This window comes from Lygodium microphyllum, chromosome 10, assembly GCF_053477565.2.
Source record: "Lygodium microphyllum isolate KBCC chromosome 10, Lygodium_microphyllum_v1.1.10, whole genome shotgun sequence".
Lineage (NCBI taxonomy): Eukaryota > Viridiplantae > Streptophyta > Polypodiopsida > Schizaeales > Lygodiaceae > Lygodium > Lygodium microphyllum.
The window spans coordinates 4,889,556-4,911,981 of NC_141144.1; the positions used below are offsets into that span (position 1 = coordinate 4,889,556).

General features: G+C 44.2%; 1 protein-coding gene across 2 annotated transcripts in view; it reads right to left on the reverse strand.

Annotated features, from left to right (window-relative positions):
* Positions 1 to 22,426, reverse strand: part of LOC148029664 (non-structural maintenance of chromosomes element 4 homolog A-like) — a 132,899-nt gene that overhangs the window by 38,356 nt on the left and 72,117 nt on the right. The window contains exon 8 of one of the 2 annotated variants that reach the window (XM_087685927.1): positions 13,590 to 13,627. The exons of the other annotated variant lie outside the window; for it this stretch is intronic. Within the exon in view, the coding sequence (XP_087542053.1) occupies positions 13,605 to 13,627 (23 nt within the window). The 3' untranslated portion in view covers positions 13,590 to 13,604. Of the gene's footprint in view, positions 1 to 13,589; positions 13,628 to 22,426 lie in introns of those variants that run through there. 2 annotated transcript variants of the gene reach the window in all.

Below are 22,426 nucleotides of genomic sequence, written 5' to 3' on the forward strand. Positions count from 1 at the left end.
CGGCCATTTGGCCAACTACACTGGGACGCCTTTCACTTGGCCCATCCGAGTGAAGCATTCGGACCAACTTTGAAATTTCGCCCTCGGCCCTGTCAACTCGGCCCAATCCACTTGGACAAGTTGACATTCGGCCTGGCCGAATTCACCGTTCGGCCCACGGCCCACCTGACTTGGCCCTCGACCCACTCAACCACTTGGCCCTCGGACAATCATACTTAGACTGGCCGAATTTGACATTCAGACCAGTTACATTTGGCCCTTTCTCATTCGGCCCTCGACCCTCGGATGGGCCGAATCGGGCATTCGACCCTTGCAATTCAGACCTGTTGGGCTGAATTTGGATTTTTTCACATTTTAATATATAGACCCTGAAACGGACCAAGAGACCATATAGAGCCAAAACCACATCCATAGATCTATCATTTGGCTGAAATCTAGAGCAAGTAGTTCAAAACTTGGCTACAAATGGTTCTTCAAATCGCACATGGTGTTTACCGTAACGACCCTGCAGGCTGAGGGGGCTACCCCCCCTCAGACCCCCACAGAGGGGGCTCTGCCTCCCTCTGCACCTCCCCCAAGCAGGTTGGAGAGAAAATGTGTGCCGTGACAGGTCCTCCAAATTAGATCCTAGTGTAGTCATAGCTCTACACAAGCATGGACTCGCACCTGCAAAAGAGCAACCAAAAGCCCGTACTCGCACAAAGACAAATAGAGACCCTAGAACCTCGATGTGCCAATCTAGCCAACAAAGGCAAAAAGGCCACACTGCAAAAACATGTATGTGTTGCATTCGGACTGCATCTAGTCAAAGCAGAAATCAACAACATCAAGCTACAACTGCGAGGATGACTAGATATGACAATCCTCATGATAGACGCTCCTTGAATAGCACTGCATAGACTATCCAAGACATCAGTGGGGAATCCACATCTGGTCGTGCAGTTGGGGACTCAAGGGCATTTGTCAGAAGGCTTAAATTTATAAGCCAAGACCTAGAAGATAAAGACATAGTACCGGTTGCTTATCTTAGGGTCGAACTCACCATGAAAAGAGAGCACACTATCGATGTTCTGATTAATGAAAGAGCAGATTTTAATATCTTGACCTATGAAGCATGGACTCTACTAGGCCAACCAGAGCTCACACCAACTAATGCAACTCTTAGTCCTAACGAGGGACACCCACAAGCACTTATGGGGAAGTGCAAAATCCTTGTAACCATTGAAACGGAAAGCTTGCATATCCTATTCTGCATTCCTCCAAATAGTGCTAGTTATGGAAAGGAAACCCTCATCGGACGATCTTTCAAAAGGGCGACCAAGTGTGAGGCTGATTACGTATCATAGAGGATACACTTGACACTACCGGGTGTGAGGATAGTCACAACCTTTAGCAAGGCTAACCTCATCGAACCTCCAAGGAAAAGCAAGGAAGGTGCTGACATAATATGCAAGCCTAGTAATGAGAGTGAGGACCTGTTGAAAGAGTTCATACAAGCACAGGTTAAACAGAGAGAACCAGTGAGTGAGGCCATGCATGAAACAAGAAGGTCAGAAGACAATGCCAAGGATAGGCTTTGGACTTACAAATATTGTAGAAGACCACAAAAGAAGCCCAAGCCTTATAGACGAAGGTATCGATGGAGAGCCAGCACAATAGCGCTATGGATATCCAAAGCGTCGCTACGTACTCAAGGGTATTACATAGGTAACTGATGGATTTGGGTACCAAAACCCCCTACTAAACCACCTCTATCAGCTGAAGACCAGATCATATCAAGAGCAAAGAAGCGTAGGAGGAAATCTAAACGAAAAACCAAGTCTCGAGTCAAAAACATTAGGGTGACCGAGCCCCTCACGATCAAAATCAAGAAACCAAACGAGACTATTCGAAGGGTAGAGCCGCAGCCTAGTATGCTTAATAAGCAAATGTCAGATGTAACCATTGAGCGTGCATAAAGACCACTAGTGCTTAAGTAGCCTTTGATTTTCCAAGAGGGTGACAGGCATCATAGCCACAACATTACTCATGGCAAGGTTAAATACTCAACAAAGCAAATGGAAAAATCATCTAATAGCCACGAGCAAATCTTCTAGCCAGTGTCAAAGCCACTTAGGAGTCCCAAGTCTCCTACACCCTCTTTCCCAAAATGGACATAGGAAGCACAACAATAGTCGTCAAGTGTAGCTACTCAATCCCAATCTCTATCTCCATCTAAGCTTCCAAATGTCCAAGAGGTGGAACATGGCACCACCCATAGCTCTCAGCCCAAGGATATGCCTATGCAATCTAATGTGACTAGATCAACTAAGGCTCGATCTACACAAGTGAATGCTCAAAGGGCAACAAAAGACACACCCACTCCCGATCTGCCTAAGGACTTGACACCGCAATCTACTAAGAGTAGCTAGACCACTAGACTAGTCGTTACTACTTTCAATCAGGAATCACAATAGTCACAACCTTTGTCCATGACAATGCCCCTTGCGAAACATGTCCTTAGCCATTCACCTATGAAAGAGGTGTTGAAACCAACATCTTTGATACCCTTGGCACTGCTAAAGCACCTGAAGCCTAGGTTTGAGGAGAGAGCTCTCAAAGATGTGGCCAAGGAGATGGTGCATCCGACCAATCAACCTAGCAAGGCTATTCAATAGGTCGCAGCTAAGTCCCATGAGAGCACACTGGAGAAAGAGAGTGCTAAGGCCCAGCCAAGCACATCAATGATTGACCTGGTTCAGGGTCCTGAGTCCTTAAAGGAGACACCGTGATTGCCAAGAAAAAGAGGATAAAACAACAGAAACAACGACAGTTGCAAGTGGTGGTAGACACCAATAAGATCGAGACCAAGAGTGCTGAAGAGCTAAGGAATAAAACATCAAGCCCATCCACCAATGAACCCATTGCCATCTCCCCTAACAGCGATGAAACCTCAAACACAACTGTGTGTTCTGATAAGTCAAAGCAACCATCATCATTAGCGATTGCTTGCAACACTCAATCCACTGACAACAAAACTCATATTGACCAATCAAGTGTGGATACAACACTGTCACAATAGGGTGACAAATCTATACCAATCACATCCGAGGAGAACCATGACACAATAACAGCAAAACCTCAGGAAAAACACACAAACCCCAAGAGCATAAGCAATCCTAGCGTTGACCAATCTTGCTTATCTAGGCCTGAGCCTCCAGCTATGCTAAAGCCTAGGGAAACTCCTAGAACCTTGCATGAGATAGCAACCGAGCAAGCCCTTGTTGAACATAGAAGTGTCACAGAATGCTTAACTGAGTTGGATTCTAAACTTAAATTATTCGCACATATCTATGTCCTTGTGGATGTGGGTGCATTCCCTAAGGAGTAGCTTGAAGAATACTTGCCATTTTCCCTATCCTGGAAAGAGCAATAACATCTTGACGAGCACTATGGCACGCTCCTGTATGAAAGCATGCGACTCACCTCTGACGAGGAAGCCGACAAACTATGCTTAACTGTAACATTCAATTATGTGCTCTGCCAACCAAATCTCTTAGAGATAGAGTAACTAAAGAGACAATCAGAGGGTCGAAGTCAATTTGAAAAATGTTGGTTTGAAAACCATGTTGCAATGGCTGAACTAGGAGCCCAAATTATGACAGTCTCAGAGGAGCCATTGGCCAAATGGCGGTCTCAAACAGACCCAACCTATGTGGCACAACTTCCTTTCAAGTGCTGACTGCCATTCGGGGTATGGACTTAGTTGGAACTAGCCAAGAGAACTCTCTATCTGTCAAGAGAACTCTCTGTCTGATAAGGTTCTCACTGATGTTGCAAAATATCTATCATTATTGAGTAAGCCGCCACGAGTATTGGATGCGAGTACCATACTCCAGTACAATCTGGAGTTCTACAATTAACTTTTATCCTCATGAAGTGACATGGATTTGTAAATATGTGTATGAATAAACAATTAATTTTGTGACTCTGTATAGACAATATCAATACACACAAGCAATGATAGTCAAGCGTAGGGAGAAGAGTTGGGTTTGATAGGCTAAGCTCCTCAAGTCCTCCTCTCACCACACATTTAGAAGTCATGTGACCATTCTCGTCTCGAGGTGGAGGGCATGCAACCCTCATTACCGCCATAGGAAGCCCTGGCCAACATCTCTGATGGTGTAGATGGTGCACCATCCCTTTCTATACACCTTTTCCCTTTCCGGTCTATCCTTCCGAGGATGAGCCCTGCCCCACTCCATGACAACCAATCCACGCAACTTAGCATAAGCCAAGATCTACTAATGGATGGAGGTAAAATGAACATCATCACAGGCGTTGTTCCTCTACAGCAAACACTACATGCCTCACCTCTCCCCTCCTCATCATATGTGCTTAATAACCCACTGTGTAATCCCTCCCATGTGAATAGTTTTATGTTGCCTCAGGGCCTAACCCTTGGCTCGCATTTTGTAGGTTCCCTTATGGTAGCAATCATGGACCACATAGTGCAGCTGGCCTGCAAGGAAGCTCTCTGCCGTCAAAGGGAGCATAAGGCACTAGCGCCCCCACTAGAACACTAGGTGCCTACTCTAAAGAGGTATGCACCGAAAAGAGGCCCCAAAAAACACCGCTCAGGACGCAGGCCAAAAACTCCCCAAGCCAAGAGGACAAGGGCTCAAGGAAGCACATGGGGCGTGGCAATACTAGCTGTGCAGGCCCCCACCAAACGCTCGGGCACCAGGTGCTTGAAAAAGGAGAGGGAAACTCGAGATAAGCAGGACTTTGATGCATTGTTCAAAAGCATTCTGGAAATAGTTGCAGCCAGGGACTACACCATTTGGGTCCTGGCCGATATCTTCCTCGTCCAGCCTCATAGGAGCCCCTCACTGGCACAGCCTGAGTCACCCGACCACCTGGACTCACCCCGTCTTGTACAAATAGAGTAGCCCCTATGATATATAAGCTACTTAACAAATGCCATCCTGCCATAACTTTTTGTCTTTAAATGGTTAAAGGGGTAGGCTTCCCACCTGTATACACTTTCATTACCTACTGCTAATATATGCCACGTCTTTAACAAGCACCGGAATATGCATTGCAGTCAGTATCATAGGATTTTGATAAAGTAATATCTTGACATGATTGCATTTGTTCGTTGTACTTGATGCATGCGACTTACATATACTCTCATGAAGTGACAAGTGGATGCAGGACGATGCAGGTCTTTGTGCGAAAGTGTTCAATGCCCAAGTTACCACAAGACCACCAACCTCACAAAGAGCCGCAACAAAGTCACACTGCCAAAAGCGAAAATCACCCTTATCGATCGCCCACATCACATGTCCCAAAGCATGATCATAACCACTTTCTCTTTCTGGGTTACACTCTACACCGGGCACTCAGTGCAGTTGTTACCTCAATTGTACCAACATCGCATATTCCAAAGAGGGTTGCAAAATCTCAAGTGTATCTCCCCATCTCAATAACTGCTTCTCTAACAACGAGGCTATGGCACAATCATCGCTGTAATATCCATTTCCTGAGCCTTCAAAGCTCGACATTTCCCAACCCATTGAAAGGCTGATAACCTCAACATATTGCAATGGTTATACCCAAGCAAGTCAAAAAAAAAAAAAGAACAAGAAAAAGAAAAGAAAAAGACAAAGAAAAAGAAAAAAAAGAAAAGAAAAGAAAAGAGACGAAAAGATAAGAAGCACCCACGATCACAGCACAACACCTAGGGGTCCTCAATTTAGGTACATCCAGTGACCTTGGTTGGTTGGCTCCGTCCCTAGTTCCCTCGCCCTTTCGCATTACCCACAATTGTTCAGGGCACATCAAGGGCATGACATACCCAAGGAGCTTGTCTTGCCTATGGTTAGACCTATCACCCTAACCCATTCGCATGATTTCCTCTTGCACTCTGCCTTAATACCATTGCAATCAATTGTGGTAAGCACTGCATGAATGGCCATGAAAAGTACACCATCCTCATCAAGCAAGTCCAATAGCTACCAGCTACCAAAAGTACAGTGTCCTTGTGTTCAATTATGCTAAGTCGTACAGTCACAACGCAAAGGATATCTCATATACCTTCACGTGTACTTCTTCTCAACATGGACAACTTTGCTTCATCCACACGTTATTACGAGAAACCAGCCTGCGGTCTTCTAACTATGTAATATCTAAGTATGCACGAGCACTCACATAATATCTACACCGAAATATATACACAGTTTGGGTCCTCAAGTGCAGGACAATACTCTCAGCTTGCTTAGAGTTTGACCTATCTCCCAAACTAATTGAACTATGTCTTGTGCACGATAAAGAAGACTAGCACTACCCCTAGGGAGAAACCACATATGAGAGGTTTTCACTTGCAGGTATTGAAGACTCGAATGAAAGTTTCATTTGCTCTTCATCGACACTCAACTCTGAATTCTTATCCTTTATCATCCTACAAGCCCACCAAGAATCGTCATGTGTAGAATCCCCAACAAACCAACACTTGTGCTGGCCATCAGTGCAATCCCCAACAAAGAACAGCCCTATCACCAACTCCACTAACCCTACCACCAGCCACCTAAGCCACCAACGTGCCCCCAACGACCTTCCTCCACACCACCACCAACACTCCTCCACGGCAACCGCAGATATCCCTTCCACCCACATCTTCAGTGCATGCCAAAGCTTGCTACCCACGACAGTGAGTGCCATTGGACTGGCACTCGTCTAGGAGGGGGGTAATGTTAACCGTCAGATGAACAAGGTGGAAATTTTGGAAAATCTAAAGCAAAAGACAAAGGCCAAGGCAAAAGTGAAACAAAAGTGGAAGGCATGCTAAGAAAAATATGGAAGCACAAGAAGTGGAGAAAATGCCTAATAAAGGAAAAAGGCGCACAAGAAAAAGTGCAAGTCAATACTTTTGTAAAAAAGCGCAAGCGCATCATGGTTTAATTTAAAGAGCGTGAGGCTCTCACCCGTGCAATGTGTAAAGGTAGATGGGCGGTAGGAACAAAGCTAGGAAGATAGAAGGACAATGGGAAAAAGGGCCTAGGCCACAACCGGCCATATAAAAAAGGGGATAAGGGGATGACCACCCAAAAGGGATTTAGGGTTTTGTATATAAAGTTGAAAAGTGAATGAGAAGCTCATTCTTGTGTGTGGCCAAAAGTAACTCTTTTCTTCTTCCTCTTCTTGTTGTTCTTGCTAGCTTGAGCTTGTGCTTGAGGGAGGGAGTGGGAGAGTGTGACGGAGTGAGTGTGTGAAGGTGAGGGACCCGAGAGGAGAAGCTCTCGATCTTCTCCTCTCTTCTTCTCTTCGCTTGTCTTGCTCGCAACAATGGAGCTTGGAGCGTGAAGCTTGAGGATGGAGCTTTCTTGAAGCTTGCACTTGGATCGTTGAGCTACCGGAGTGCACAGGAGAGGAGGTAACTCGATCAGCATGAAGGTAAGCTCACTACACCCGTAAACATGGATGGCACGTCGGCTATGTGAGAGATAGCCATTAGTGCTCGGCTTGGAACACTTGAAGCAATAAGCGGTCCGTGGGTCTTGGTAGTTGAGCAAAAGCTCCCGCAGGAGAGGAAATTAGTGTGGAAAGCCTTGCAAAGCATAGAAACGTATAACCAAGAGCAGTAAGCTAGGAAATTGTGCCAAGATATAAAGATGCGAGAAGTCCATCGAGTGTTAGTTCTAGTGAATAGGAAATGAATAGGACTTTCTTTTTTTTTAAAAAACACACACACACAGCGTGCTAGAGGTAGACCTAATACTGACTGAGCATCTCACGAAGCAGCTCATAGATAATACGTCGGCAGAACAAAACATAGTAGCATTGTAGCAACCTCATTGCTTACAGGATTACGAGTTACCCAGGGATCCAAGAGCCAATAAAAAATCCATGTAGTTGCAAAGTACTTAGACAAATACCAATCGGAAAATGGCCCTTATGCCTTCGTGGAGCAATTCGAGCATGTCTACAAGGCCAATGGCCTCACCGATCTTCCTAAATGCTCGCAAGCTTTCAGTCTATGCTAGGCAATAAGGATAGGATGTGGTACACAAGCTATAATATTCCCGCACAAAATATTAATGATCCCAGATCCCACACATCTCGCGCAAGAACAACTTAAAGCAATCTCCCACAACAATAAAAATTTTGGGCTAAATGCTCCCTCTGCGTGCACCAGCAAACTCTAGCCCGCGTTGTGCATAAGAGGCCGAGGCTTAAAAGCCGTAGTTCCACGCAGGAACACCCCTTCAAGGGGGGAAAACCGATAATGGATAAATTTTTGGCAAATTTTTTTATAATAACCCCCTCCCCTTTCAGCCGATGCATGGCGGGGAGAGGGAGTATGTGTGGAGTGGTGGAGGGCATGGGGAGGAGGCATGCAGCCCACCACCTGTGTGGCTACCCCTCCCCACCTTCAAGTTAACCTACGAGATTGAAGCTATTCTACTTGTAGAGTTCTTTGTCCCGAGCTTGAGAGTAGCCATCCAAGAGAGATGGAACGGAAAGAAGGCATGGATGGAACACCTGATCAAGCTAGAACGTTTATCAAAGACTCGACTCCTAGCCACCCATGCGTTGATTTGTGAAAAGGCGTGACGCTAGAGATAGTTTGACAAGCATGTCAAGCGGCAAGAATTTGAGCAGGGTGGCTTAGTGTTGTTGTACTCAGTAAAAGGTCATAAACAAAAGATGAAGTTTAGGGGATTAGGACCCTTCGGAGTCTGCACTATCAGTTGAACTGGCAATGTAGAGCTCGAGACCCTAGATGGGGAGGGCATAAGCTTCTTTAATAGTAGCTGCATAAAGAAGTACTACCCCCCCACATATCCAATGCACGAGCTTCCGATGCTAGAGTCCCCTATTTTGAAGGTTTGAGTTGCCACAATAATGAAAATTGATTAGGAGGATGAAGAGGCAGTAGCACATGCTTACGTGCGCATAATGGTCACTGCCCAACAAACACATACCTTCAATGCATTGATCGATGAGGGAGTTGAATTTAATATCTTAACTCACGATCATTTGACTCAAATTGGCCACCCACAACTACAACCCACCAACACTAAACTTAGCCCATTTGGGGGCCGATCATATGCACAAAGTCACAGTCTCTATCGAGTCTAAAAGCATACCCGTAATTTTTTATGTGTTGCCGAATACAAAAGACGGTGGTAAGGAATCGTTGTTAGGAATCTCATTTTAAAAGTAAGCACATTGTAATGTTGACTACGAGTCTCAACGTATTCACCTTGCTATCGGTAATGTATGAATAGTCATAGCTTTCAGCAAGGGTAGTGCGGCTCCATCAAAGCCCGTAGGACCACCGATAGGAAATCCCACCACCAAGCCTAAGGAGGGGGATCATGACTTGTCATAACCCACCAAGCCACACTGCGAGCAAACCGCTAAAATCAAAGCTAAAGCCCCTAAACCACAGTTCAATTAGGTGCCTACATGTCAAGGAGGACTATTACCTAAAAGTAGACAAACATGAGGGAGCTTGGCACTCTTTTACAAAATTTTTGTGGCGTTTTTGCATTATGAAATGCGCCGTTGCCTTTGACTTCACTTTTGTAATTGCCATTGCACTTTTGGCATTTTCTCTTTTATTCCTTGCCTCGTTGTCCTTTTTGCATTATTTTCTATTTTTGTATTTTCTTTTTCCCGTCTTGTATTGGGTTAACATTACCCCCCTCCTAGATAAGTGCTAGTCCCATGGCATTTGCAGGCTTTGAAGGGTGGTCGTGTGAGTCGATGATGATGGGGCCACCTAGGGATTGGTCTTGGGAGAAGTTGATTAGATGATTGAGGTGGTGGAGACTGAGAGCGAATTGAGTGGACACCGAGGCCTCCAAAGTTGGTGGTTTGCAGCATTTATATTTACGTGAAAAGAAAAGAAGGTGCACTATCTAGGGGGTGAGTCTACCTTAGCATGTGGTGCATTATGCTTGTGCTAGTGGAATTGGGAGCTAAGTCAAAGTTTGGGTGTCGTCCCACACTTGAGGACCTAGTTTGCGCATAAGGGAGGTGCACTGGGTGTAACTTAGGGAGACAAGTCTAACCATAGGCGAGGGTGACCTTTCCTAGGTATGTCTTGCCCTTAATGTGCCCTAAGTGTGAAGTGGCGAATCAAAAAAGGGCTAGGGAGTTAGGGGTGGAGCTACCCAACCAAGGCCACTGGACACACCTAACTTGAGGACCCCTAGGTGCAGTGACTATGGCCTACAATAGTTAGGTGATTCATCTACTTTCTCTTATTATTTTCTTCTCTTGTTCTCGTATCCTTTCTTCTCTTTTTCTCATTTCTTTTTCCCTTTGTCTTTTCTTTTCTTTTCTTTTTTCCCTTTTTTTTAAATTATAACAAATAACTAATCTTCATCGTCATGGTTGTGTGAGGGAGAAGTTGGAGGCTTAATGGATTTGCTAAGAAATTGTCTACTTTGGATGTATCCTTTTAGACCTATTCGAGCATTAAGAGGAGTGGTGGATGGGAAGGGATGGTTACATTGAGTAAAGCAGTTGTCACTCATGTCCTCTAAGAGGGCCATGCAAAAGGATGGTAAGAGGGAAACTCGCATAATCAATCTAGACATGGCATAGCTATCTGTGCTAGCATTAAGATAAAAAAAGAGCGGCGGGAGGTGGTATTGTGGAGGGATATGATCTTGATTTAGTAGTACCCTAAGGAGTCTAAGTTAATTACAAGTAGTGAGGAAGGTAGGGTCTGGGCAAGAGAAGAACTTGCTAAGGAAATGATCAATAGAAGCATATAATTCATTCTTGTTGAAGGTCAGGTCATCCTCCAGCTTGGTGGCATTCACATTGTATATTTTTGGGAAATCATATCTGCCGTGGATGTTGGGATTGTAGTCCACCTCGACCCTTCTAGGATATGGCATGTAGGTAGGGTTATTTCTCTCGAAGAGTAGGGTGTTGCAAAATGACATCCAGGCATCCATGTTGCCATCCTAGATCCTCCTCCTCCATCATGGTTGGCACTCATAGCCTTTTACTATTCTAGGCACTTCTAGGACCTTGTTCTCCTAGTAGTCAGGAACCTCTATTCCCCATAGGGTAGGATTCTTTTCCCTCTCAGAGATCCATATGTCTCCCAACCTCCTTCCCACATTAATCACCTCTTCCACCACCTTGATTGATAACACTTTGATTAGTGTAGTGGGAAATCAAAAATCAAGGTCTAATGATTTGTGGCCATTCTCTTGCTGCTACTAGACTATGAGTTCTACATTCCAATTTGTTGGGAAGTAGTCTTCTCTTGGCGGGATTAGTGCTACTGGAACCATTTCTAGTTGAGCTTGCAGCCTTTTTCGTGCCTATTATAGCATTCTCCTTCTCTTCTTTTTGATATCTGCTTTTCTCTCAGCAATGGTGTCCACCTCTTGTTACAATTCAGGCGGTGGGACTAGCTCATCATCTCGTTGTCCCATCTCATAACTCGGTCCTGCTCCTTCTTCTCTATGTTCATGTGGAGCTCCTTTGATGAATCCTAGGGCATCCAGTTTCTTGTATGGTCAAGCTTGCCCTTGGCAAATAGTTCGTTTGATCCTGTAGGCTTAGGCTAACTCCTACTGCATGTGGTGGCATATACAGTCCTTGCCTTAGAGCCTTGCGAGCGACTCCCAGCTTTCTTTTCAATGTCTCAATGGCCTCCTCTTCTAAATTGAGTTACGTCCATGATAGTGTTGAGGAAGGCACATTGTTGGGCTTCTAAGCTTACTTGTGCGGCCTCTACTTTGCTCTCTGCTAGCACCTTGTCACCTTCTGCACGAGCTAGATGGAGCGCTAGGTCTTTGACTCTTCTTTTGCCTCTACCCACCATTCATCTGCTCCCTTGTTCATCTCTTCCAAGCCTTCATTTTTCCTTTGATATAGGATCATTAGCCTCCGCTCTTGTTCCTCAATTTCTCATTCTAATCTTTTGTGCTCTTGTAGCTCTAAGGCTACCCTTTTCTCCAAATTTTCTATCGTTAGCTCTAAGGTCACTTATCTCTTTTTTACACGAGGCCACTTGGCAAGTTTTCTAGATTTGAAAGGCCACTAATGTATCCTTTTTGGATTCTAGCTCAGCACAACAACCACCTTCTTTTTGGCCTTCTATCTTTCCAGCTATGACAGGAGTCCTTTGATGTAATCATCATAGTTGGTGGATGACAACAGTGATGTAGTAGTAGTCGATCTGGATGCTTCTATCTTATGTCTCTTGGGATCTTGTTTGGATTCCGCATCCACAAAGCTGCTGGTATTTTTGCTCGAATCATAGGGGTCCCTCCACTTGCGCCTTGAATTATCTCTTTATTGACTAGAAACTGCACCCAGGCCACAAGGTTACTGGCATCCACCACTGTGGTAGAAGTGCCTTGGGTGGGTGCAGAGACTAGGGTGGTGTGCACTAAGATAGGTGGGATGGGGTCAATTAGGCCCTTGCATTTTCCCTCTACCATTGGGGGTCGCATGCTTTTGGGTACTTGGGAGGTCATCCTTGGGCGTTCTTCTTCATGGGGGCTCATGGTAGACAACTCCTCTTCTTTGGAGGGCTACTCCATCGATAGGTTCTCTTTCTCTTCTCTTAAGCCCTCTTGGATTCCTCTTTTATCCTCTTTGACTCTGCCTTTTGTTTTCTCTTTTTTTTTCTATTCAACATTTTTGGACTCTCTTTGGGCTCTTTGTAGGTCTGCTTTCTCTTTCTTCCTGCTCTCTTCTTTGGCCTTAACTTATTGGCCCCTCCATAGCTAGATTGTGCTTCTTGCTCTTCTTCTTTGTCACTCACCATTCTCCCACTGGATTTCTCTTGCTCATGATGAGGTGGTGACCTGTTCAACTTCTCCATCTTGGGCTTCTCCCAATGCCTGCCTAATGATGGCCGTCAAGACTCCACCAAATCCTATGGTTGAGGCCTTAAAGGATGATGTCTTTCTTGCCTTGGAGGATGGGGACTCTCCACTTGTGGGTCTTCCTCGTGTGGACAATTCATTTGCTGAAGTTTCAATGGTCTTTCTTATGAATCCGTTTAGGTTCACTTCATTTAGAGACTTAGCCACAATGCTTTCCGACATCAACACATTAATCATGCTCATCAATGCATTGTACCTTTGGTTGGAAAACAGGGCATGCACCATTTTGGCTTGCAGCTGGGACCTTTGGATCAGGGATATCTGCCAAGCTAATGCCATCATTATTGTGTGGACCAAGACTTTGTCCATTCCAAGCATGCTATATGTATCCCTTTTTGGCCATCTTTCCACCTTGTTGGCCAAGCCCAATGCCCTCTCCACCAACTCTAGGGTTAGCCCAACTTCCACCTGGTGGGCGTCTTCTTCTTGGCACACTGTTATAGTGTCGTGGTTCCTATTAAAGGTCCAGAGGAGGAACTCAACACACTTTTTGTAGTCAATGACCTGACCAACCTTTTCCACATACTTTTGCAACTTGCATTGGTTCATGATTCACTGTATGGCTTGCTCCTCCATGATCACGTTCTCCGAATTCAGGATGTGCCTAAACTTGAATTGGTGTAGGCCCTTGTCTCCACTAAGAGGTTATACTTTGTATGCTCTTCCTTTGACAATGGCAATTTGCTTGTTTTTTCATGTCCTGCCATTGTAGGTGCCTGTCATGAAGCCACATCTCACCATTAGTGTCCTTTAAAACAATTTCTTATGAAAAGACACATAAAAAGTGGTTATGTGCTTATGGAAAATTCAAATGCTTAAGTATAGAAAGAGACTTTTCCTTCAAGCAGTCCATGCATGCCAACCAATTTTATGACACTTTTCCTAAATCCCAAGTTGTTTTTTTTTCGTTCTTTTCTGCTAGTCTATTTTTGTGTTCCACACACTTTACCCCCTCCTCCCTTGGGAAATGAGAAGAACTCTTCCTAGCGCATGCTCGCAGTGCTTCACTTTGGCATGAGCCAACCGTAGAAGTTTGGGTTGTACTCCATATTAGCATAGTGGTCCATGTCAAAAGGTCGGATGCCTACATGAGTGATGTAGGTGAGGACATCCATTAGGAAATCACCAGAATCTATTTTGCTAGCAATGTGTAGCTCCTCCTCTATCAAAATGCGATCTAAGTAGGGGTGAATCGTGATGTGCTTTTCTAGGGGCCGGTTGCAAATGGTGGTCAACACCCTATAGGAGGTTGGAGCTACATAAGTTGGGTCATATTTTGAGGTCTTGATTGCACGTCTCTACTCAACATTGGTCATGATTTGGTAGCCCTCTTGCTCCCATTGAAGTCGGAGAGCATACCATTTTTGTAAGAAAGAAAGTTGGAGAGCATACCATTTCTTGGTTGGTGGCAAGGATCATGTCCTTGTCATCGTAAGACATAATGAGGAATTTCTCGCATGCTTGTTTGTGGGAAATCTCGTTGGCAATGAGTTCCATAACTGCATGGGGAGTCTTAACAAAGACAAATTCTGATTCTTCCCATGAGCAAGGGAGTGTGCATACCTCCGTTGCTAAAGGATTGTCTAACAGACCTAGGTCTAATCAGTCATAGCTTTTAGTAAGTGTGGTAAATGTGGCATCCAAGTGGTGAAGGCAAACAACCAAGTCATCCCTTGTATTTTCAGCTTAATCGGAGGCCAAGGTAAGAATGAATTGTTGTTTGTAGGAGGGTTTAAGGCCTATCAGAGGCTGGGGTTTGTCAGCAGCTAACATCTGCAGTTGCAACTACTATTGAGTGTGCGGTTTAGCCTCTTGAGTGCTAAGCATGGTTTGTGATTATGATGTTGTGCTACCAAATGTTTGTGAGGCTTTAAAGGGGTAATAGTAGGGCTAAGTTGAGTTGGTGTGGAGTTAGCAAGTTGTGGTTTCGGTCAATAGACACGTTGAGGCTTTGCAAGCTTAATGGAGTTGGGCTCTATGGGCTTAGCAGCTTGAGTCTTTTGTGGTTTTAGTGTCATGATCTATCATGGGGCTTTGTGTGGTCAAGTTTTGAGGGTGGCATTTGAATAGTGCACTGGACATCTTGGCTTTAGGCATCCATATCCATGCATTGCCGTTGTAATATGCTTGCACTTGCAATAAGGTCTTGGGGACCCATTGTAGCTTGTCTGTTCATTGGTGCCTATAGTTTCTTCTTTGCCTCCTAGGTTTCAAGTGTGAACATAGATGGGCATAGGTGAAAGGATAAGGTAACTAGAAGGGAATAGGCAAAGAGGACCTTAACAAGACACCCGGTCATGTAAAAAGGGGATGGGCATCCAAGGGATTGAGGGCTTATATATAAACTCAAAATGTGAATGAGAAGCTCATTCTTTGGTGTGTGGCTAAAGTGGTCTCTTCTTCTCTACTTGCTTGCTTGTGTGTGCTTGAGAGAGGGAGTGTGAGAGTGTGAGGGAGTGAGTGTGTGAGGGTAAGGGACCATGATGGAGAAGCTCTCCATCATCTCCTCTCTTCCTCTTCTCTTCTCTTGTCTCGCGCGCGACTATGGAGGATGGAGCTCAAAAGGAGGAGGCTTGAGGTTGCTTGAGCTCGCATCTCGAATCGTGGGGCAATTGGCTTGCTTGAGGATGGAGGCTACTCATTAGGGCATCAAGGTAAACTCACTACACCCCCCCTAGGATCGAAGGTGCATCAGCTAGGTGAGAGATAGCCATTTGTGCTCGCTCAAAACACTTGAAGCAATAAGCGGTATGTGGCTCTTGGTAGTTGAGCATGAGCTCCCACTTCATCAAGTTGAGTTGACTTGTGAACGCAACACCTCAAGGACTAAGTTGATAGGTGACCTTAATATTAAATTAGGAATCGAGTTTTATGTCATGATCCTTAAGGGTTATGACCAAAACCTTCATTTGCAGAGCGGACTCGAGAGAGACTAGGTGACAAACCCCATGTTATTCTAAGGAGTACTGGGTGGCATTTCTTAGGATAATCTCTTGGTCAGCCTAAATCTCGTCATTAAGAGAGATCTTTAGTCGATAATATTACACTAGCTTTCATGCGGATTTGATAGTATCACAAACAAAGGTCTATCTTGGTAAAAACCCTTGTATATTTAAGTTCATCCAAGAGATCATTGATATAAGAAATGGGGTCCCCCTTCTTGATGGTGGACTTATTTAACTCCTTATAATCAATGCACATATGGAATGTCCCATTCTTCTTCTTCACTAATTACTAGCATGGAGAAACAAAAGATAATGACTTGGTTAGATCTATTCCATTTGTAGTAACTCTTTGACTTGCCACTCCACCTCCTCATGCTCTAGTCTGTAAGGTGGCTTGTTAATGGACTTGGTATTAGAGACCAAGTCAATAGGATGATTGACCTCTCCCTTGGGTGGTAATGAAAATGGGAACATAAATAAGTCTTTTTATATTTCCAACAACTTGCTCAATGTTGAATTCTTATTCTTTATAGTGGCCATGGGCTGATCTTCATCCTCTTTAACCATTCAAGAGCCCTTTGAGCCAAAGAGTACTTTCACCACTACTACCCATCCACGCATCATGAGAAATAGTGCCTAACATAAGAGAACCACTTAGGTTGAAAGGAAACCCATCCATAGATAGGATCATAAAATTTTTCATTTTCAACTTCTTCATCTTCATGTGGCTTCTCTAATGTAGGCATAGATAACATTTGAAATAGTTCACTCTCATTTTCTTTCTTATTTGATCTATATTTGATGATTACGCTAATCTTAGTGTTAAGACTTCAAGCTCAGCTTTACTATCTTTAGGTTGTGTGTACCCAACACTTAGCTTGTCCGACTATACCACATGCAAACATTAAATAAGTCGGTCTATACTTGGTGTGAATGGTCTTACAGACCTTAGACCTTAGAGTGTTGTATTCACCTTAGTTATATGGATTATGGAATATGAAGATAATGGAGAGTGTGAGCATATGGCTCCTCTCAGTTGCTCCAACCCTTCTCTCTGTCTCTCTCTCTTCTACCATGGTATTAGAGCCATCTTGGATGGGCTCTCTGGAGCAGGAGGTTGTGAGGAAGACCTAAAGAACTTCAAGCCAGGGTATCTAAGAAGAGAAGCAGTTGTGGTATGCACCCCTCTCTCTCTCTCTCTCTCTCTCTCTCTCTCTCTCTCTCTCTCTCTCTCTCTCTCTCTCTCTCTCTCTCTCTCTCTCTCTCTCTCTCTCTCTCTCTCTCTCTCTCTCTCTAAATTAATGATCTTTCTTCTCTCCTAAGGTGCGGCCCTTATCCTAAGTCGTGTTTTTAACAACTTTCATTGTAGCAAAGGGTTAGACAATTTATGAGCTTTCAATGCAAGACAAAGCTAAAAAAACACGAGGAGAGGGGTTTCAAAAATCCAGAGGTGTTGACCCTCAAACAAACAAGGTGGAAAATTGGGAAAATCTAAAGCAGAAGACAAATCCAAGGCAAAAGTGGAATGGAGAATGAAGGCACGCCAAGAAAAATTGGGAAACACAAGAAGTATGAAATATTCCTAAATCAAGGAGAGGCTCTCAGGAAAAAGCACAAGTCAATACTTTTGTAAAAGAGCACAAGGAGGTGATTTATTTTAAGAAGTGCCGGGCTCTGACCTAGGGCTCTGACCCATGCAACTTGTAAATATAGATGGGCGATAGGAAGGAAGATAGGAAGATAAGGGCCTAGGCTATTGCCGGCCATGTAAAAAGTGGATGACCGCCCAAATGGGATTTAAGGCTTTGTATATAAAGTTCAAAAGATGAATGAGAGATTATTCTTTGGTGTGTGGCAAAGTGGACTCTTCTTCTTCTATCCTTCTCTTCTCTTGCTTGTTTGTGAGTGCTTGAGAGAGGGAGTGTGAGGGAGTGAGGGAGTGAGCTTGTGAGAGTGAGGGATCTTGGAGGTGAAGCTCTCCATCATATCATCTCTTCATCTTCTCTTCTCTTATCTTCTCTCATCTCGCGTGTGGCTATGGAGGATGGAGCTTGGAGGAAGAGGCTTGAGGATGCTTGAGCTTGCATCACAAATCATGGAGCTATCGGAGTGCTCGAGAGAGGAGGCAACTCAATCGGGCATCAAGGTAAGCTCACTACACTCGTAGAGAGGGATAGTGTGTTGGCTATGTGAGAGGTAGCCATTAGTGCTCGCTTGAAACGCTAAGCGGTTCGTGGGTCTTGGCAGTAGAGCTTGTGCTCACCACTACAAGAGGCCCCTTTCCTCACGTTGTGCTGATCACCCCATGAGGACACTTACAATACAAGCTAACTCTCTCTAAATTTTTGAAGGGAACCCTCTCACATTGATCCTTGGGAGACCTATACAATGCCAGGAAAGGAGGGGCATCCAGATTTTGCATCCCCCCTCTTACATTGTGCAGGTTCAAGGGATAACTTGCACAGCATGGGGGGGACCTCAAGATTTTGGAAACCCCCCCTTCATGTTGTGAGAGTCTTCCTACCCCCCCTTATGTTGTGTGGGTCCATCTTTAGACCCCATCCCCATTGGAGTTTCCTATGGTGGCCACCCTTTGGACACCCAACCGATACCTCGCATTGTGCAAGTCACCCCCCTTAGGTTGTGTGGGTTCTAGGGGTGAATTACACAATGCAAGATGGGTCTCGAGATTTTGCAAACCTCCCCTCCCTTCGCATTGTGCGAGTCCCACAAGGGATGACCCACACACTACGAGGGGGGACCTCAAGACTTTTCATCCCCCCTTCACATTGTGCAAGTCTCAAGGGGGTGACCCACATAATACAAGGGGGGGCTCAAGATATTTGCAACACTCCCCATCACCTAGCAACATTCTATGGTCCACCTTCAAACCTAATGCCCATTGGAGTTCATTATATAGTTATGTGCTTGTCGATGGATACTACTAAGGTGCAACATGTGGAGGAGCCTCAAGAGCCTATGAGGATTGAAGGCACTCCTAACACTCCTCAACATGAGCCTAGGAGGCTCAAGAACCTATGATGAGGAGTGAAGGCACTCTTAACACTTCTCTACAAGAGCCTAGGAGGAGTAAAGGTATACCTAGCAACATGCTTTTAGGTTTTCTTTATTGATTGGGACGAGAACATTTGCTACCATAGGTGTCCCAATTGTTTTCCATTATTGCCTCTATGGAAAAATGGATTAGGGCCTAATGAGTGTATCTCGAGGAGCAAGAGGCCATTTTTGTGGAGAAGACACTTATTGAAGAGGTTCATATTGAGGGCCTTTGATATGTGCTATAGGGAAATGTTGAGGGTTCTTGAGGGCATGAAGAAAGTAGACTTACAATGTCCTCCACATAGTCAGAAGTGCCGAAGCATGGAGTACTTTCATGGGTTTTTTACTTTCTATATGTGGTGCTAGGGGGTGAAGGGAAAGGACCTATCCAAGACCCAAAAGGTGCACAATAGCCTACTAAAGTGGAGACAAATGAAGTGCAAGAGGCTTCCCAACTAGTAAATATGTCTAGAGAGAGGGAGCAAAGTGATCAACTAGATGTTGAAGCTTTGAGAAGGGAGAACACATATGTAGGTTTTATTAATGAGCAAGAAGAGACCAAGTAGGATGATGGTGAAGTTCCTAAGCTTTGTTGCCCACCTTTCTTATTGGTGAAAGGCAATATGTTCTCATGTCTGATATCAAAGCCCTTTTAAACATCAAGAAGGACCATTACCTAGCCATCATCACAAGAATCTTGAAGGACTTTGACCATGATATAAAAGAACACACTCCAATATAAGTCAATCCTTCCTTTAGAGGAAGAATTCAAAGCATCACAAGGAGAATTGAATATATCTCGCTTGGATAAATAAAACAAGGACTTGTTTCTAAGTCTTTACAGATTGGCCAATCACGCATCCAAATATAGAGTGAGGAATTGCTAGTTTTAGATAAAAACCAAAAGGTTTGTTTCACAAGCTATGTTCATTTGGATACTATATTGATCTCCAAAACAATTTTACTATAAATTACTAGTGTGTTTACTAATTTTCATATTTTTGTATATAACAATGAATTTTTTGGTCATGTAATATCCTAGAGGGTATCCTATTAGGTGAAATATAGAGAAGATAATGTTTTTGGAGAAACAAGAAGCTCTAGAAATATTTGGCTAAGGCCCTAGTTGCCACGTATGATGTGGTAAATACTACTTAGCATATGCAACATTTGGCCAAATGAATGGGATCAAGAATCCAAAATATCACTTAGAGTATGCAATATTTTTCCTAATGAATAGGAATTTTTGGCCTTATGCGTGGGATCAAGGATTCAAATTCACTTATAAAATATGAAAAAAGATGCCTACTTAGAAGTAGATTAATTCCAAAAATTGATGAACAAGCTTTTAAAGAACTAGAGCAGCAATTACATGATAAAGTTAAGAGGCCACGAGTAGAGGAGTGAGCTTGAACATTGTATTGTCACTCTACCAAGAAAAAATGAATTTCAAAAAATGAGATGTATTCCATAATGTAAAAGATCATTACAAAAATTGATAAGTGTTCCTTTGTGTCAATATTTCTCCACAACTTCTCAAGTATTTATTCCATTGTATATAGGCTTATGACGAATATTATTAATGGGTATATAAATATTTCATTGTCTTTGTCCAGTTTAATGTCACATAGTATGTTTTATCAGTGCATTAGGATTCTCCCCCAATTCCTTCTTCTTCATCTCTCCAAATATTGCATTGCTTTGTTGATTTCAAATGTTCTTGATACTTCTTTTTTGTTCACTCAATGGATAAGTGTAACACACCCGCTCGCGCATACGACCATCACCCCCTGCCATCACCATATCTCCACCCCCTACCATCACCATCAGGTGGCAGGGAGGAAGAAGAGGAAGTGGAGGAAGAGGTGCCGATGACGTGAGGAAGGAAATGACAACGATAACATTGAGAAGGCAGATGAAGACTGAAGTGATAACGACAAGGAGATGAGGATGACAATGACAAAATCAAGGGGAAGACCCCAAAACTCTCATCGCCACGCAACATCACATCCCCCCCCCCCCCAACACTACCTCTTTTTCCTCCAATTATACGCCTCAAGATCTATATAAACCCCCCCTCCCCTTAAACAAAGGCAAGATATACCACCCCTTGCGCCCCCTTGCCTACCGTAGGACAGAGAAAGAGACCCCCCCTTTTTGTTACTGAGAAGAAGAAGAAGAAGAAGAAGAAGAAGAAGAAGAAGAAGAAGAAGAAGAGGGAGAGAGAGGGAGAGAGAGAGAGGAGGAGAAGAGGAGGAGAAGAAGAAGAGGGAGAGAGAGAGGAGAAGGAGAGAAGGAGGAGAAGAAGAAGAGAACAAGAGAAGAAAAGGAGGAGAAGAAGAGAAGGAAAAGAGAGAGAAAGAGAGAAGAAGAAGAAGTAGTAGTAGTAGAAGAGAGAAAGAGAGAAGAAAAAGAGAAGAAGAAGGAGAACAAGAGGGAGAGAGTGAGGGAGAGGGAGAGAGAGGGAGAGAGTGAGGAGAAGAAGAAAAGAGGAAGAAGAAGAAGAAGAAGAAGAAGAAGAAGAAGAAGAAGAGAGAGAGAGAGAGAGAGATTCTCCGAAGGGACCCACTTCCCTTTCCCTCCAGAGAGGGTGGCCACACGCATCTCTTTTCCCCCCATGGCTACGAACCTATACCCGTCTTGTGGGATTAAGGCTTCCACTCACAAACTCAATTCTCTCCCCGATTGACCCACTAATCGAGCACAAGGTGCGGGAGTCTTGTGCGACTCGCAAGAAGAAGAGGGAGAGAGAGAGAGAGGAGGAGAAGAGAAGGAGAAGAAGAAGAGAAGAAGAGAAAAAGAGGAGGAGAAGAAGAGAAGGAGAAGAGAGAGAAAGAGAGAAGGAGAAGAAGAAGAAATAGAAGAGAGAAAGAGAGAAGAAAAAGAGAAGAAGAAGGAGAACAAGAGGGAGAGAGTGAGGGAGAGGAAGAGAGAGGGAGAGAGTGAGGAGAAGAAAAAGAAGAGAGAGAGAGAGAGAGAGAGAGAGAGAGAGAGAGAGATTCTCCAAAGGGACCCACTTCCCTTTCCCTCCAGAGAGGGTGGCCGCACGCATCTCTTTTCCCCCCCATGGCTACGAACCTATACCCGTCTCGTGGGATTATCCAGCCACTCGCAAACTCAACTCTCTCCCCGATTGGCCCACTAATCGAGCACAAGGTGTGGGAGTCTTGTGCAACTCGCAAGGACCGAGGATGGATTTCAAGCAGAAAATGACACGCATGGATGGAAACCCCACAACCAGCAGCAACGAAGCCCCGGGTGAGGATATCACTACCCATCTAACCTTGGTACCAGTCGTAAGTAATGTATTTCCAAGTTAATAGGTGCTTGCTTTGATTTTTCACCTGAGATGCATTAGACCTATGTTATGCATACGAAAATAAGAAATTAAAAAGGATAAATTGCATCGCAAGTATTCGAAGGATTGCATAGCAAGCAGCTTAGCCTAGAAAAGAATTGTTATCGGGTTCTAACCCTTTGTCCAAGCTCTCATTAATAGCTTATGTTAAT